General features: G+C 38.8%; 1 protein-coding gene and 1 pseudogene across 9 annotated transcripts in view; one reads left to right on the top strand and one right to left on the bottom strand.

Annotated features, from left to right (window-relative positions):
• EHBP1 (EH domain binding protein 1) overlaps window positions 1–17,753 on the bottom strand; it is a 305,206-nt gene that overhangs the window by 246,283 nt on the left and 41,170 nt on the right. For all 9 annotated transcript variants that reach the window (XM_014532030.1, XM_014532029.1, XM_014532025.1 and 6 more), the window contains 2 exons: window positions 9,433–9,528; window positions 2,116–2,169 (listed from right to left, as the gene is read on the bottom strand). In XM_014532030.1, coding sequence (XP_014387516.1) covers window positions 2,116–2,169; window positions 9,433–9,528 — 150 coding nt within the window. The remainder of the gene's footprint in view (window positions 1–2,115; window positions 2,170–9,432; window positions 9,529–17,753) is intronic.
• LOC102248923 lies at window positions 9,690–10,766 on the top strand (annotated as a pseudogene).

The raw sequence follows: 17,753 nt of genomic DNA on the forward strand, positions 1-17,753 counted from the left end.
GCCCTAACCGGTTTGGCTCAGCGGATAGAGCGTCGGCCTGCAGACTCAAGGGTCCCAGGTTCGATTCCGGTCAAGGGCATGTACCTTGGTTGCAGGCACATCCCCAGTAGGGGGCGTGCAAGAGGCAGCTGATCGATGTTTCTCTCTCATCGATGTTTCTAACTCTCTATCCCTTTCCCCTCCTCTCTGTAAAAAATCAATAAAATATATATTTTTTAAAAAGAGTATGAGGCAGAGAGTCAAGAGACATTATGCTATTAAAAAGCATAATGATGGCTGAGAATCTCCACAAGTCCAGTGTTTTACCCACTACATAACTCAGAGGTAAGGTTTTTAGAATCATTGGATGGCATAGTAAAATTTAACTCTAGTAATAGTTTAAAAAAATTTTGGTTTTATAAGTTTTATAAACAATATGAATAATAGTTCAAAGTCATCTATATTATGTTTCTTGAATTTTTGTAAGTCTAATTCATTAATAAACATTTGTACAGAGGAATGCTAACATATTTTATTTTCCGTTTTCCCGCTAACGTCATTTCCTTTCCTCACAGTCACATTTCTAGCAACTTCAACTATTTGAGTAAGAAATATACAAATGAACAAAATGAGCTTTAATAAATATCATTAAAAGGATATCGAATATACTTTCTGACTTGAGAAACACATAACTCCAAAGGAAAAGGATAATTCAAAATATACCCTTTTATCTCATGATCCATTCAATATCTCTTTCATTTAAAATTTTAATATTTCTCTATTGACATGTAAAACACCTTTATAAAATATATAACACAGAATACCATATAGCTTTTTTTTTTTTACTTCCACCTTTCAATAGGTTAGTTAGTTTATAACCTATTCTTCAAAAATTTAGAACTGGTATGCTTCCCTATCCTAAGAGTAATTGGGTTGTAAAAACACCTTTCTAAACAAATATAAAGTTACCATTTTTTTACACATTTTACCATTAATTACAACCCAAATTTAATTCTTTCATACATCAACTTAACAAACAGACTTTAGATTCGATGTATAACACAACCATGCACATTGAAAACTGAAAGAACATACATTGGGGAGAAGTTCCTGATGTGAGAATGAAAGCTAGCTTTTGAAGCTGTAACTAATTTCAAGAACTCTAAGTCTGTTTGTTTTTAAAACTTCAGTGGCTATTCAAAGTATAATGTTCAAATCTATCACTACAGAAAAGCCAGAGTGTTGTTAACATGTGTGAACCTTCAACATGATATTGGCTTGATATCCAGCCATCAGAACTCCACCTGCTATGCTTGGACCTGACCTCCCTCCCAAGCTTCCCAGATAGTTCAGACTAAAAATGGCCCAGTTACTGCTGGAAAAAGTGTAAGAATCCTTTTATCACTGAGATATAAAACAAGGTCACTCAATATGCTAACTTGGGAAGGAAATATATGCTGCAAAGCATGTTAAAATCTGTTATAAATATATTATAGAACTTTAATGCTGGTCATGATAACAATGACGATAATTATAAAAACTAATATTCTTTAAAATTAAGTATTTAATCCTCACAACAACCATTATGGCTGAGAAGTTAAGAAACTAAGCAAGATCACAGAGCTTGTAAGTGAAAGAGCTAGGGCTTGAAATATCTGACTCCAGAACCCACACTCTTTTTAATTTACTATATTTCCATTGCCTATCTTCCCTAATCCCTATTCAAATATATTACTAAACACCTACCTGCCAGTCACTTAAATTCCACAATATGTAAATTAAAGATTATTAAAGCACCAACCTAGAATCCCTCAACCCAAACAAAAAGTAAAGCATGTGCTTTATTTTAAAAAGATTTCAAAGGTCACTCATGATTTCATTCAACAAATGTTTAAATGAAAATTTGCTGTGAGAAGCACCATGCTAGATGCTGAACAGATAAAAAGTTGAAAAAGACATAGTCTTTCCCTCAAGCCCCCAAAATACATATATAATTCAGTACTGAAGAGCATTTTTACTTTTAAACCACTATTTAATTTTATAAGGCAACATTACTCCTATTACCAAAATGCTAGTGTACCTTAGTAATGTATATAGTAAAAATGTTAAAGAAGACAGACTTTGCCATTAGCTTACGTTTTCAATGACAAATGTCCACTCTTTATCTTCAAATTCCTCTGCATGAGGATCCTGTAATAAAAGCAAAATTATAAAGTTGATATACATTTCTTTTTTTTAAATTGATTTTAGAAAGGGAGGAAGGGAAAGAGAAAAACATCGATGTAAGAGAGAGACATCAATCAGTTGCCTCCATACATGCCCCGATTGGCAACTGAACCCATGACCTTCTGGTGCATGGAACAATGCTACAACCAAAAGAGCCACATTTCTTTAATGTAATCAATCAAGCAATAAAATGCAGGCTGCCTTGTTTTCAGCTTTACCAACGTTTTAGGCAGAACGGCTTACTCTATTTCCCTAAATTTAAAGCATTATTTTATATTGAGAAATACTCTATTTCACTTATATTGATGCATATCATCTTCCAGTATTGCATAGATGACAAGATAAAAAGAAACCCGATCACAGACAGATAGCGAGTAAACTATTAAGAAGCACTTTATTTAGATATTAGATGCTTCTATAAAGCCCTGCCTTCATTTTTATACACGTAAATATTTTAAATTAAAAGTATCACTTGAGGCAAGGCTTTCTTCTGAGCAGAGGTTATGTAAACATCTGGGATTTCAAAGCACTGCAAAGGACCTCATACTCTACATAAAATGGCAAACTGGTATGGCTATTGATATATTGAAGGATAATCAATCCTACAACCAAACACAACTTAAAAAAAAAAAAGTACATTTTTGCAAGTATTTATTTGATAAATATTTATTAGATACTTATTATATATAAGGGACTGTAGAGGTGTTATATGGATTCAAATATACTAGTAGTTGTCTTTGCTTTCTAAGACAAAAAAAAATAATCGAAATAAATATGTACTGAATGAAATACATGGTTTTTCCAAATACTGGAAAACAACACATCACTTTTTACAGAAATGAATATGAAAACCTTTATGAAGAGAAAGCATGTGAGCCAAGAGGGATGGTTTAGGACTTCTACAGATAATAGAATACTAGTAAGTAAAAGCAAAAGGCAACAGAGTATAAAACATAAAAAAAAGTAGTGGGGTCCCATCATATGTACAATTAAGTTATTCAAGGTCACTTCCATGTATTAGAGAAGGGGGAGGGATGAAAATATTGAGAGTGCGACAATATTTAAATAGAGCAGGCTTTTGGAATCTAAGAGGGAGAACGGGCTCTGCTATTCCCCTTCTGGGTCTCAGGTCCCACATGCTGCTCCTAGGGAAGCATCTTTTTCATGTCTGATTCCACTTTAGACTATTATTAATCTTCTGTTTCTATTGCCACAGCCTAGTTTGGGTCCTTACCACGGTGCCTAAATAAAAGCAACTGCAGCATTCTCAGTCTGTCTGTCCTCCAATCAATCTTGTACACATTGATTCTCCCAAAGCACAATTCTAACAATGTTAGTACCAACTCAAATTTCTTTAATGACTCCTATATACCTATGGGATAAAGTCAAAACTTGTTAGTTTTACTTCTTTATATGTGTTTACTTATTTTTTTTCCACTGCAATAGCACAGTAGCAACTGATTCTAAGCTGTATTAAGGCAACTATTTCTATCAGTAAATTCACACAAATAGGATAAAAACCTTTCAAAAAGGAGTTTCTTTGGTGGTAATGGGCAGGGAGAGGTAGAAAAGGGTAAAAGGGAAAGAAAGATAGAGAACTCTACTTGATATTTGTTTGCCCAGACTGGCCCAGCCCATGAACTAGGTTTATGGACAGAAAATACTATAATAAAGCTTGAAAAAGCTTTTCCATGGGGAATTTAAGGCACAAACAGTGCTACTTTAGAGACTAAGTAATAAAGCAAGACACAATGCTCAGGAAAGACATTTTACCACCCACCCTGCTTGCCCTCCCCCCTCATTTTGTTGAGGAATGCAGCCTAGCTGCAGCACAGCTAGTACATATTTTTAATACTATTAGTCGTTCACTTGGGACCATACATCTTTTAGATCTCAATTTTGTATTCCGGCACGGGACAACATTCAACCGAGCCACAATGGCAATGGCTGAAATATTATTTTTAAACACCAATGATGTACTACCCCTAAAAGAATAATTTCAATGGACCAAGGGACACATCTGATACAGCAAAGTGAGTAAAAACATGTAAAATAGCAACAGTAATGTTCATTTTCAAGACACTTCAAACTGGCATCTATAATAATAAAAGGGTAATATGCTAATTAGACCAGATGTCCTTCCAGACAAAGCTGGGCCGGAGGGAAGCCTGGGACCTGGGTGCCAGAGGGAAGCCGGTGCCGGCACCCGGAGGAAGGAAGGCCTACACTTGCACGAATTTCATGCATCGGGCCTCTAGTATCTACATAAATAACTATGTTATTCACTAGACAAAAACATTTGTAATGAAGACTGCTTTCAGCTTCAATCAATTAAGTGTTCTTTGTGTCCTACTCTCTATCCTCTAGAGCAGCGGTCGCCAACCGGTGATTCGCAGACCACTGGTGGTCCCTGAGGTCCAAAAGGTTGGCGACCACTGGTTTAAGGAACCCGGACCACTGGTGGTCCGTGAGGTCTGAAAGGTTGGCGACCGCTGCTCCAGAGCAGTGATTTTCAACTGGTGTGCCCCAAGAACTTTTAAAACAAGCATTACCTGACTATTTAGTCAGGGGTATTGACTAACCTCTTTTCCTTAGATTGTGAAATAAAAAAATGACAACAGCCAACACAACAATAGCTACCCAGTATGAATGAATTTCATTATACCTTTTTTTTTTTTCCAGATCTGCAAAAACATATTTTTTGGTGTGCTGCAGAATTTTAGTAATTAATTTATGTGTGCCATGAGATGAAAAGGGGTGTAAATCACTGCTCGAGTCTCCTCTCATACCACTGCAGTACAGAGAAAAATTGAAAATGGCTTAAAGAGCCTTTTTTTCCTTCTCAAAACCCTAAAAGGCTAGTTATTCTTTTACTAGCATCAGATATTTTCAATTTAATTCAAATTTCAAAAACAAGCGTGCAGGCTGAAGAAATTAATTTCTAGTTAAATCACAGAAAAATAAAACATTGATAAGTTCTTTAAAATGCACCTCGACTATGAGCACACCTCTGTGAATACTATACTTCCAACAAAGAGGGTTTAAAGTAGTCTTTTCCTATTTACAAGTTTCAAGATTAAGGGAATTGTAAACTTTATTAAAATAAAATTTAAAAGGGGGAAAATGTGAAAAAGTTTTTCACTTGAATATTTTCAATGATGTTCAAAAACAAGATCCAAAGCCGAAACCAGTTTGGCTCAGTGGATAGAGCGTCGGCCTGCGGACTGAAAGGTCCCAGGTTCGATTCCGGTCAAGGGCATGTACCTGGGTTGCAGGCACAATCCCCAGTAGGAGATGTGCAGGAGGCAGCTGATTGATGTTTCTCTCTCATCAATGTTTCTAACTCTCTATCTCTCTCCCTTCCTCTCTGTAAAAAAATCAATAAAATATATTTTTTTTTAAAAAAAAAAAAAACAAGATCCAAAAATTATCATGAAAAAATGAAAAAGTTTTTTTTACTTGATTTACTTTTCTCTGTTATAATTCTGGTGGGGTGGGGGAGTCAGGAAGATAAAAATGTTGACTGAAATATTTTTTAAATATTTTAAATGGTCACAAGGTTGCCTTAGCACAAGTGATACAGCAAATGAGGCAGGAAGAGGTATTTGGGTGTGTGTTTTATTTTCCTACACACTATAACACTCAAAGTCATAAAAGTTCAGTGATAAGGATATGCTGAACATTCTCATCAGTACTTGAAAACAACACTTATCTCCTAATCCTCCAAGTGACATATTTCAACAGCCACTTTCAACTCAGAATCACTCAGTGTATATCCTTTCCTCAAACACATGGCTGTCCGCTATTTATCAGCTCTATTCTAACTCCTCTTCACTGTCATCCTCTTTTTAAAAAAAGTTGTATAGCTCTGTCCATTCATTTACTTTACCAATATAAACAACAGACTGAATCAAAACACTCAAAAGATTACTTAAAATTCTTCAAGAATGTCAGAGATCTTACTGCTGTTGTAATCTATAGTCAAAGTCTTTTGATTACAGAATAGGCAGTACAACGTAGAATACAGAACAGGACTAGCCCTGGTCGGTGTTGGTGTTGTTCAGTGGCTACAGCGTCAGCCCACACATGGGAGGGTCTCGGGTTTGACTCCCAGTCAGAGGCATGTACCTGGGTTGTAGATTCCATCCCCAGTCCCCAGTCAGGGTGCATTCGGGAGGCAACCAATCGATGTATCTCTCTCACATTGATGTTTCTTTCTCTCTCTCTCTCTCTCTCTCTCTCTCTCTCTCTCTCTCTCCCCCTCTCTCCCTCCCTCCTTTTCTCCCTCCTTCCCTCCTTCCCTCCCTCCCTCTTTCCCTCCCCCCCTTACACCCTTCTCCTCTCTTTAAAAAGTCCATGGCAAAAAATATCCTTGGGTGAGGATTAACAAAACAAAAAAAAGAAGGGGGCTAAATCACAGTGTAACTGAGCAAGTTACCTTCGTTTCTAATCTCAATACAATGGAAATAATCATAGAACCTTAGGGTTGCTGTGAGAATTAAATTAAATACTCCAAAGGTCTCACAATTAACTTCTAATCTTACTGTATTATTCCAGTAGAAAAAATATGGATTACAGGGGTTTAATAACAGGCTTTTAGGACAGCTGGCTAAAAGGCAATGGGACAGCTCTGGTCCTCCTGGAGAACAGGAAGAGTAGCTACTGTCTCACCCCTTATTTTAGGCAAACCAAGTATAGTATATATATGACAAGCATAATCAAATAATGTTATAAAGCCAATAACAGTAATATCAAAACTATAAAATACACATAAAATATTAAGAATGTTTTGTAAAATAGAAGAAATGAAACAGAGCATTTGAAAGTAGTATTCCATTCATGGGTTAGTACATTAACATTCATCATACTGTTTTGTTCTACTGATCTCTGCAGTAGTTCCTGAATAAATGAATTAATACAATCGACAACAAAATCAAAAGTAACTTTTTTACACAGATTTCACACTCTAAGCCACATAACAATGCTCTACTTAAATTTAATGTCCTGAAATATTTAGTGGCCAGACTGGTATGGCTCAGGATGTCACTGGTTCAATTTCTGGGCAGGGCACATGCCCAGGTTGTGGGCTCGATCCCCAGTAGGGGGTGTGCAGGAGGCAGCCAATCAATGATTCTCTCTCATCATTGATGTTTCTATCTCTCCCTCTTCCTTCTTCTCTGAAATCAATAAAAATATATTTAAAAACTATATATATATGTGTGTGTGTATATGTATGTGTGTATATATGTGTGTGTGTGTGTATGTATATATATATATATAATTTAGTGGAGCTTCTTGTAGAGGGCACCTGGGAAGGCACATGGGCATTTCTTTAATTATTGTCAGCTAAAGCCAGTGGCATTGGCAAAGCCACGTCCTGGAAAACATGCTTTGCCAAAAGGCAGGAGTGTTATCAGCTTGACCTTCAGCCCAGGTGCCAGGGGGTGGGTTTTGTTATTTAAATCCAGCCAAGCACCAGGAATGAATATGACTGGGGCCCACCCAAGAATGCACATAATCTCCTTTGTCTTGGCTTTTAGTAAAACTTCCTGTTTTTTGCTGTATAAATAAATAGGCTGTATTGGCTCGGGGTTACTGTCTCTGTCCCTGTCCCAGTCAGAGGACAGTGGTTCCACCCGGCCCCAGCTTTTTTCTTCCATCTCTGTGTCTGTCTCTTTCTTTCATTTTCTCAATCCCCAGCCGTCCCTACTCAGGAACCTGACTGCTCTCTAGCAGCGCTGGACGCGGAGAAGAGAGACATATTTACAGCTTCTCAAGCTTTATGTTACTAAATTATGCTTAATGAAATGTCCCTCTTCCTCCTGTCCTTCTGCGAAAGTAACTTCAAAACAATTGGAATGACTGAAAGAAGAAATAAGCCCTAGCTGGTTTGGCTCAGTGGATAGAGTGCTGGCCTACAGACTGAAGAGTACCAGATTCGATTCCAGTCAAGGGCATGTACCTCGATTGCAGGCTCCTCCCTGGCCCAGGCCCTGGTCAGGGCTCATGCAGGAGGCAACCAATCGATGTGTTTCTCTCACATCGATGTTTTTCTCTGTCTTTCCCTAGCTCTTCCACTCTCTCTAAAAATCAATAGAAAAATATCTTTGGATGAGGATTAAAAAAAAAAAAAAAGGATAAATAAAGCATTCGTTTTCTAATTTCATCATTTTCAAAGAGGCTAAAAAGGTTGTCTCTACTTTTTTTTTTTTGAAGTAGATAGGAGTTGGTTAGTAAAGTAAATATGTTAGTACTTAATCACCATATGTGCAAGAAATACATTATAATGTTTCCAGAAATATGGAAAACTTTCAAGAAAAAACCATGTATATAAAACAGGCTGGTAGGTATATGGACACCTGTATTTTTGGATTTACACTTTGAATTTACACTAGAATTTTGCTTTTAAGCCATATTTATAAAATATTAATATCAAGCCCAGCATGTTTAGCTCAGTGGTTGAGCATCAACCCAGGAACCAAGAGGCTGCCGGTTCGATTCCTGGTCAGGGCACATGCCCAGGTTATGGGCTCAATCCCCAGTAGGGGGTATGCAGGAGGCAGCCAATCAATGATGTTTCTCTCTCACTGATGTTTCTATCTCTGTATTCCTCTCCCTTCCTCTCTCTCTAAAAAATCAATAAAAACATTTTTTTAAAAAATAAGTAAAATATTAATATCAGTAAAATATTTACCAAATATAAATTTAAAATTTATCTTCTAATACTATCATCACTAAAATATAGGGTATCCCAAAAAAATGTATACACACACTATGAATAATTATAAAAGTAGTATTTATTAAAATATGTTTTCAAAATTGAGCTATCAGTTGTTAAAGTATTTATCAAATGCTCATTTTAAAACATATCTTGGTATTAGCCAAACATGGCTAACAAAATGAGGCTCAGAACTAAGAATTCCACAAACCACAACTTTCTTAAAGGAAAAGCACTATAAATTTTCCCATGGATAGAACATAGGAAGTAGTAAAAGAAGTATCTTAATTATAATAAATTCAAAAGGACTACCAAATTATTCTGACTTTATAGACCATGAAATACCCTGATACCCTTGCATTGTTAATAAACTGCTATATCCCTAAAAATAATGCACATTAAGGTACCAGGTTGGACCCCAATGTATAGAACCATTAATAGTGAAATATTCTCTCATTTAGAACCATGATTATATAATAAATTCTTTAATTTATAAAAATGAAACTTACCTTAAAAAGTGTCACAGTGATTTCAATGTTTTCAGGAACAGGCCATACTACAACACCACGGTATGGATTTTTTATTCCAGGTTGCCAGCTATGAGCCTACCAGAATAAAATAATGGCTTCAATATGAAGTACAGGAAATGCAATGTTAATAAGTTAGAAAAATATATTGACCCTACTTAACTATCCATTAGATCTATAGTTTCCCTGAAACAAAAATAACTGGTCAAATAAAGCTTTTCAAGCTTTAAACTTGGGCCATGACAGTTACATCACATGAGAGCTACCAATGACATCTATAAACAAACTTTCACCCTTTCTCCCACCTACATACAAAAGAAGATGCAAAATTGAAGGGTTTTATATTTTCAAAAGCTACTATTCATGACTGGACAAAATTTTGTTAGGAGAAATTTTTAAAAATTACTTTTGTGATCAGGGAACTTAAAGGCAAATTTATTTGTCAAAAGGAAGAAGTGGCTGGCGTACAGCAGCAGCTCTGGCTTCTTGGCTGCAGGAGCAGCTGCTCCAATGCCCTAGAGAGGCCATAGCATCCTGTACTGGCGGGATCAGGTGCGGGCTGGCAGTTCAGAGGCAGACTGGTGCGAGGACAACTACACCATCGTGTCTGCCATCACCAAGTTCTACAACACGATCAGCAACGTCTTGTTTTTCATTTTACTGCCCATCTTGTTTCATCAGTGTGCAATGTGTTTCAACAATGGCATTTACTTAATATGGACTCTTTTAGTTTTAGTAGGAATTGGATTTGTCTACTTTCACACAACTCTTGAGTTTCCTGGGTCAGATGCTGGATGAACTTGCAATCCTTTGGGTTCTGATGTGTGCTCTGACCATGTGGTTCCCTAGAAGGTCTACTAAAGATCTTCCGGAACGACATGGCAGGTTCAAGGCAGTGGTCTACATCCTGTCTGCAGTTACAACGTGCCTGGAATTTGTCAAGCATGCCATCAACATCTCTCTGAGGACACTGGGGGTTCCTTGCATTGTGCTGCTCATTGCAGAGCTAAAGAGGTGTGACAATGTGCATATATTTAAACTGGGCCTCTTCTCAGGCCTCTGTTGGATCCTTGCCCTCTTCTGGGCCTTCTGTGAACTGCTGCCATCCTTCCACTTTCCCTACCTGCACTGTGTATGGCACATCCTCATCTGCCTAGCCACCTACCTGGGCTATGTTTTGCCTACTTTGATACTGCCTCTGACTTCCCTGAGCAAGGCCCCATCATCAGGTTCTGGCGTAGTGAGAAATGGGCCTTCATCAGTGTCCCCTACAGTGTCTCTCCTGTGCCAAGAAATCGCCAGTCAAGACCACGTGACTGGGGAGCAGGGTGGACTTCTCTGCTTAGGTGTCTTTGTGTGGGCTTCATGCCAGCAAAGACCCAGAGGGTTCTCAGAGTTGGGGATAGGGTCTATTTTTTTTTTAAATTTCTGTTCCCTTGGGCTCTCACTGGTCTGTGGACTATCAGGACACCACTCTTCCCAATGATGCAAAATAGAGGGCTGAGAACACTAGGTTATCTTCTCAGCATCACTTTTGTTGGATTGTATCCTCTGTGGCAATAATGGTGGGACTCAGTGCTGCATGAGAGTCTGCCGGCTCTAGACCCCACCATTCCCATTGATAGACAGATCCTGCGACATTCAACACCCTCCAACCGTCTGATGGAGGATGCCAGATTTTCATTTGGGAAAACAATCTCGAACAAATAAAACCCATGGAAGGCTGTGGTTAAGGAAGCTAGTTTTCCAATCGCAGCACTCAATCATCCAGGTTTTACATGCCTTTGTGGATCCTTTCACTTCTACCTCTGCTAAAAGAAAAAGATGTGATTTCAGGTGAGGGTAAAGGTAATGAGAAAACCCCTCCCTGCCAAAAACTACTCTCCACTTTATGCCATTCTTGAAGATGACAAAGTTTTTAAATGTTGACATTGTTTGTCTCCACCGCAGTCCAGTAGCCTCAGACACATAGAGGAATATCTGGGTCTATACACAGACCCCTTCCTCGCTGCCTGACCTCTGTAACATTGCCAAAGGTCTGTGACAATTGTGATGGGGGGAAGGGGAGGAAAGGGGACACCTGCTTCAAAATTGGGAACTACCACGAAGTTCTGGAAACATGTTCTCATTGGAAACCTCCTATATACTGCCTGTAAATTATCCTCAAGAATCTCTCCCCTGACCTTCCTCTGATTTTTGCTGTGGGAATTACACTCCATGCTCTCACAGTATGAGGGGCTTCTGTAGATTCTCCCAGTATTTGGTCGCTATTCTTCTAAAAAAAAAAAAAGAATGACTTGCCTGGCTGATGTGGCTCAGTGCTGGCAGTAACAACACATTGGCTGCTTGGGCCATTACTGGTGCAGCAGGGTGAAGCTGTTGCCTTCTGAGTTTTTCTCACATAAAGTGACACTGGCTACAACTAAATCTCCTCTTCATTGGGATAAATGGAAGACTCCAAACTCCCCTGAAGGTGTGAGGTGGGAATTCACGACCTCAGATACTCATTTTAACTCAGGCACTTCCTGGTTTGCAACCTTCCATTGTGAGAGAGGGCAGTACAGGCTGTCCTTGTGTAGATAGGAATCATGTAACTGTCTGAAGTATCTAAGAGTTGGGCAGCAGCAGTTTTAGGCATGTCCAGGAACTCTTACTCTGGCTAGAATTTGTACAGACTCTAAGGTGAAAACCCCATCAAAAAACAGAATTTGGAATTTAAAAATGAATGACTTGCCCTAACCGGTTTGGCTCAGTGGATAGAGCGTCAGCCTGTGGACTGAAGGGTCCCAGGTTCGATTCCGGTCAAGGGCATGTACCTTGGTTGCGGGCACATCCCCAGTGGAGAGTGTGCAGGAGGCAGCTGATCGATGTTTCTCTCTCATCGATGTTTCTAACTCTCTATCCCTCTCCTTTCCTCTCTGTAAAAAATCAATAAAATATGTTTTAAAAAAAATGAATGACTTGCCTGGCTGATGTGGCTCAGTGGCGGAGCATCAACCTATGAACCAGGTCACAGGTTCGATTCCTGGTCAGGGCACATGCCCAAGTTGCAGGCTTGAATCCAATGGGGGACATGCAGGAGGCAGACAATAAATGATTCTCTCTCATCATTGATGTTTCTCTCTTTCCCTCTCCCTACATCTCTTAAGTCAATAAAAATATATATATTTTAAAAAATGAATAACTTTATCTGACTTCTGTGGTTTTCAAATTATTTTGGCAGCAGAACCCTGTTTGTTGTAAGAAAGCTTTTTGGAACTCTAATGTGTGAAATGGGTTGTATTTTATTGGTCTAAATTTATTTTAAGGTTAAACTTATAGCATTTCCTTAATAATATATCAGGCAGTGAAAATGCAAATTAACAATTTGGTGGGTTTCAAGGTAGAAAAATCTGGTATTGAATGAGTGTACATGTTGCTATATTATAGCATAAAAACATATTTTTAAATGAAAAAGAAAGGAAAAATTGCATGCTTTGCATTTAAGTTCATTTTCCATTAGACTGTCGATGTTTATTTGGAACAAGTAAAAAAAATAAAGAATGCAGTTTTTGCAGTTAATATTTCTAGTGCGTGTAATTTTAAAGATTTTTTTCCTTGTAAATCTTGGTTATCAAGGTTCCCTAAGGAACCCCCACAAATTTGGGAGTTACCACTATAGTTCTTCCTTTGTGGTGGCATTTCCAGCCAAAGCTGATGGAAGATTAGGTATGCCAAGACATCTCAACTAAGTCTTCATCTCTATGGCCTGTAGGACTATCCATGGAAATGCCATGAATGTGATAATAAAAGCTGACAGTTTATAAAGAACTTTCTATATGTCAATCCATGTTTGGAATTTACTTATGTTTAACTCATTCAATCTGCCTAAGAAGCCTATGAAGTATAACTACCATTCATTCATTCACTCCACTCACTCACTCACTCGATGATACTGTCTGCCAAGCACTGCCTAGGCACTCGGAGTGGGAAAAAATAAAACAGTCTGCCTTAGTAGAGTTTACAGTATAATAGGAAGAGACATACAAAATAATTAAGTAAAGTATATAGTATGTTAGGTGGAGATAATTGCTATGGAGAAAAATAGAAGTATGGAAGAAGGGTAGAGGGGGGCAAAAGAAAGTAACAATTTTCAATAGGTAGTCAGAGAAAGTGTCATTGAGAAGGTAACAGTTAAGAGAAGGCCTTAAGAAGGTGAAAGAATCAGATATATAAATACATGAGAAGAGCTTTCCAAGGAGATGGTATAGCAACTGGAAAGGTGCTGAGGCAGTTAGATCACAAAGAGGTCAATGTGGCTGGAGCAGAGTCATCAAAAAGAAGAGGAGTAGGAGATAAGGCCAGAGAAATAATGAGGGTTCAATCATATAAGGATCTGGGAGGCCATTGCAAAGAGTTTGGCTTGTAATTTGAGGGAGACAGGAAGCTACTAGAGGGTTTTAAGCAGAAAAACGATAACCTAAATAATGTTTTAACAGATTCATTCCAGCTAATGTATCAAGAATAGACTCCAGACATAAGAAAGGAAAACAAGGAGAAGTAAGAAGCTACTGCAATAAACCAGGAGAAAGCTGATAGTGACTTGGCTTGGAATGGTAGAAAGATGGTACAAAATGGCTAGCTAGATTCTGAAAATATTTTTATATTTTCAAAACAGAATCCATAAGATCTGCTGTCTGATTAGATGAGAGGAAGAAAGTAGACATGGCAATTCTAAGGCCTTTGCCCTTGTTGAGCAGGTAGAAGAAAGGAACAGCTATTAACAACCAAGCAAGATTGCAGGAGGAGCAGGTTTGGGAAGACAGAGAACTCAGTTTTACACACATTAAATCTGAGGTGCCTAGGAGACATTCAAGTACAGATGTTCAAATAGACTGCTAAATATACTAGTATATCTCTGGGATTATAAATTGGGGAATCATTAGCATACAGGTGATACCTAAAGCTTAAGAGTGGATGTGATACCAAGGGAGTACAGATAAAGAATATAAAGACACAGCCCTAGCCAGTTTGGCTCAGTAGATAGAGCATTGGCCTGCAGACTGAAGGGTCCCAGGTTCGATTCCAGTCAAGGGCACATGCCCGGGTTGCAGGCTTGATCCCCCAGTAGGGGTCGTGCAGGGGGCAGCCAATCAATGATTTCCTCTCATCATTGATGTTCCTAACTCTCTCTCCCTCTCCCTTCCTCTGTGCAATCAATAAAAATATTTAAAAATGAAGAAGAATATAAAGGCACAAGCACTGAACCTTGGAGCACAATATTTACAGGTCAAGGAAATGAGAAGGAATCAGAAAAGGATGGTCAGTAAAGCAGAAGGAAAAGTAGAGGTGTATTGGGATCCTGAAAGTCTAGTCAAGAAAATGTTTCCAAGAAAAAGGAACAATCAACCACCTGTGCCAAATGTTAGTGATATGTCAAATAGGATGAGACCTGAAAAATAACCACTGGATTTAACAAAGCAGAAGCTATTATTGACTTCACAAGAGTAAGTTTCAGTAGAGTGATGACGGCAAATGCCTGGGTTCAAGAAAGAATAGGAGGAAAGAAATTGAAGATAGCAAGTACACACAACTTCTCTGAGGTGTTTTGTTTAAAGAGAAGAGAGAAGTTGTTTGGTTGCTAGTGGGAAAAATACTGTCAGAGAGAATTTTTTTAATAAGAAAAAATATTTTCACGCTGATGGAAAATATCTATTTAAGAAGGACAATTTAATGATACAAAAGAGAAAGAATTGCTAGAGTAATGTCCTTAACAGTACAAAAGGAGACAGATTCACCACAGACCACTCTGCAATAGCAGGAAAGAAGTTTGAGTACATGAGTGCAGATGCATGTGAGTGAGCAGATTTAAGAAACGAGGAAACCAAGGCACCGACTGACCAAAGATCACAAAGCAAGTAAGTGGCAGAAATTGGATTTGAACCCAGGAAATAGAATTGAGAAGAGATTAAGATCATGGAATCTTACCATGCAAGAGATTAAGAGATTAAGAGAGCCCTGACCGGCTTGGCTCAGTGGATAGAGAGGTCCCAGGTTCGATTCCGGTCAAGGGCATGTACCTTGGTTTCGGCACATCCCCAGTAGGGGGCGTGCAGGAGGCAGCTGATCGATGTTTCTAACTCTCTATCCCTCTCCCTTCCTCTCTGTAAAAAATCAATAAAATATATTTTTTTTTAAAAAGAGAGATTAATACCATGCAAATCTTTTCAGTCTTATTAGCTAAAATACCAGCAGAAGATGTAGGTTTAGCAGTGTTCTCACCCTCCAACCCATAAATTGTCAATAATTCTCCCTCTATTCTCTCTCCACTGCTTCCAATCACAAAACTTCAGGTGAGGAAAGGGAAGTAGAGACTCACCACATTAGCACACCATAGTCAAGGTAAAAAACCGAGTTTTGTTGATTAAAAATATCTCCAGAAATTCCTCTGCTTATTCCCCTTCCTATTTCCATGCTTGTTATAGTCTTAAAACAAAACTCCATAAAGTAAACAATCTCCATTTTGAAAAGTAAATTTCTGCCTTAGATAATCTTTAATCAAAACTCCACTCTACATACTCTACATACTTAATTCTGAAGACTTATGACAACTCTAATTATCATGTACTGGGAAGGTAGACCAGGCTATTTCTCTAGTGTCTTCAAACTTCCCATAATTATATTTTCATTTTCATAGCCTCCACATACAATAGAAACATAAAGAGAATAACAACTTTTCTGACCCACAGAAGAAAAGATGTCTTTGAAAAATTCATTATGACAAAAAAAATTGCCATAAAAGAATTTTAGACCTGAATATATTCTTAGGAAATCTAGACCAAATCCATAAAAGGAAATAAAAGCAACCAAAGAGTAAATGACTTGCTTGAACCCTACTAGTAAACAGTAGAAGAACCAGACTCAATGATTTCCAAGTTCAGAGTTCTTCATCCAACCAACATCAAGCCCAGCTCTATCCCTGATTCATATGGTAGTCAAGAAAATAGTTTTCTATCGCTAAGGTCTTAATATTTATATGAATAACAGATCAAAAATGGGGAAAGCAGGGATTGTGGAATTCACCCACCATCTGGGCAGTTAAGAGATGGTGGTTTCAGATAATTTCCTCAGGTCTCCTAATGCTGGTCCTCTAAATGACCTCTTTCAATCCTCAGTTTTGAATCAGGGAATGGTAATTCAATTACTTAACAAACAAAACTATAATCTGCTTAACAAACTAAAAATCTTTTTTTTTTAAATAAAAAGAAATGGAAGGATGGTAGTTCCCAAGTTGCTAGTGTGCTGCCATTTTCTCACTATTCTATCGAGCACCTCTCTTCCCAGTGAAAAAGGTCCTACTAAGAGATCTGGCTTTCTGCCCAACCATCATGGCTCAGTGGTTGAGCGTCAACCTATGAACCAGGAGGTCACAGATTCGATTCCCGCCCAAGTTGTGGGCTTGATACCCACTGGAGGGGCGTGCAGGAGGCAGCCAATCAATGATTCTCTCTCATGGTTGATGTTTCTATCTCTCCTTTCCCTTCTTCTCTGAAGTTAATAACTATCTACACTAATAAAAGAGAAACATGGTAATTAGCATACGACCGCTACCCTTCCCATTGGCTAATCAGCATATCCTTATGCAAATTAACTGTCAGCCAAGATGGCGGCTGGCAGCCATGCACCTGGAAGCGAACATGAGGCTTGCTTGCTCCAGTGACTGCAGACTCCAACGTTCCCCGCCTGACTTGCCGGCCTCTGAGTTGCAACTCTAAGCAACTATGTACTATGTTGCAAATAAGAAGCTAAACAAAACCCCAGAAACCAGCTTTCAGCCTGCCGGGATCTCAGAGCTGAAGTTATACATTGTTTCGATTATAGAACGGCAAACAAACCAGATACGAAGCCTCAGAGCTAGAGCCAGAGCTAAAGCTGGCCCAGAATAAAATAAAAAAAGAGAAAAAAAAGGAGCGGTTGGGAGCTTCAGTCAACAACCGCCAGCCTGAAAGCAGCCCTCAGCCCCTCACCCAGACTGGCCAGGCACCCCAGTGGGGACCCCCACCCTGAAGGGGGTGTGACCAGCGGCAAACAGCAATCATCCCCTCATCCAGGCTGGCCAGGCACCCCAGTGGGGACCCCCACCCTGAAGGGGGTGTGACCAGCTGCAAACAGCCATCATCCCCTCATCCAGGCTGGCCAGGCACCCCAGTGGGGACCCCCACCCTGATCCAGGACACCCTTCAGGGCAAACCAGCCGGCCCCCAGGCCTCTATCCTATATAGTAAAAGGGTAATATGCCTCCCAGCACCAGGATCAGCGGAGCC

The sequence above is a fragment of the Myotis brandtii genome, unplaced genomic scaffold, assembly GCF_000412655.1.
Source record: "Myotis brandtii unplaced genomic scaffold, ASM41265v1 scaffold84, whole genome shotgun sequence".
In the NCBI taxonomy this organism is placed as follows: domain Eukaryota; kingdom Metazoa; phylum Chordata; class Mammalia; order Chiroptera; family Vespertilionidae; genus Myotis; species Myotis brandtii.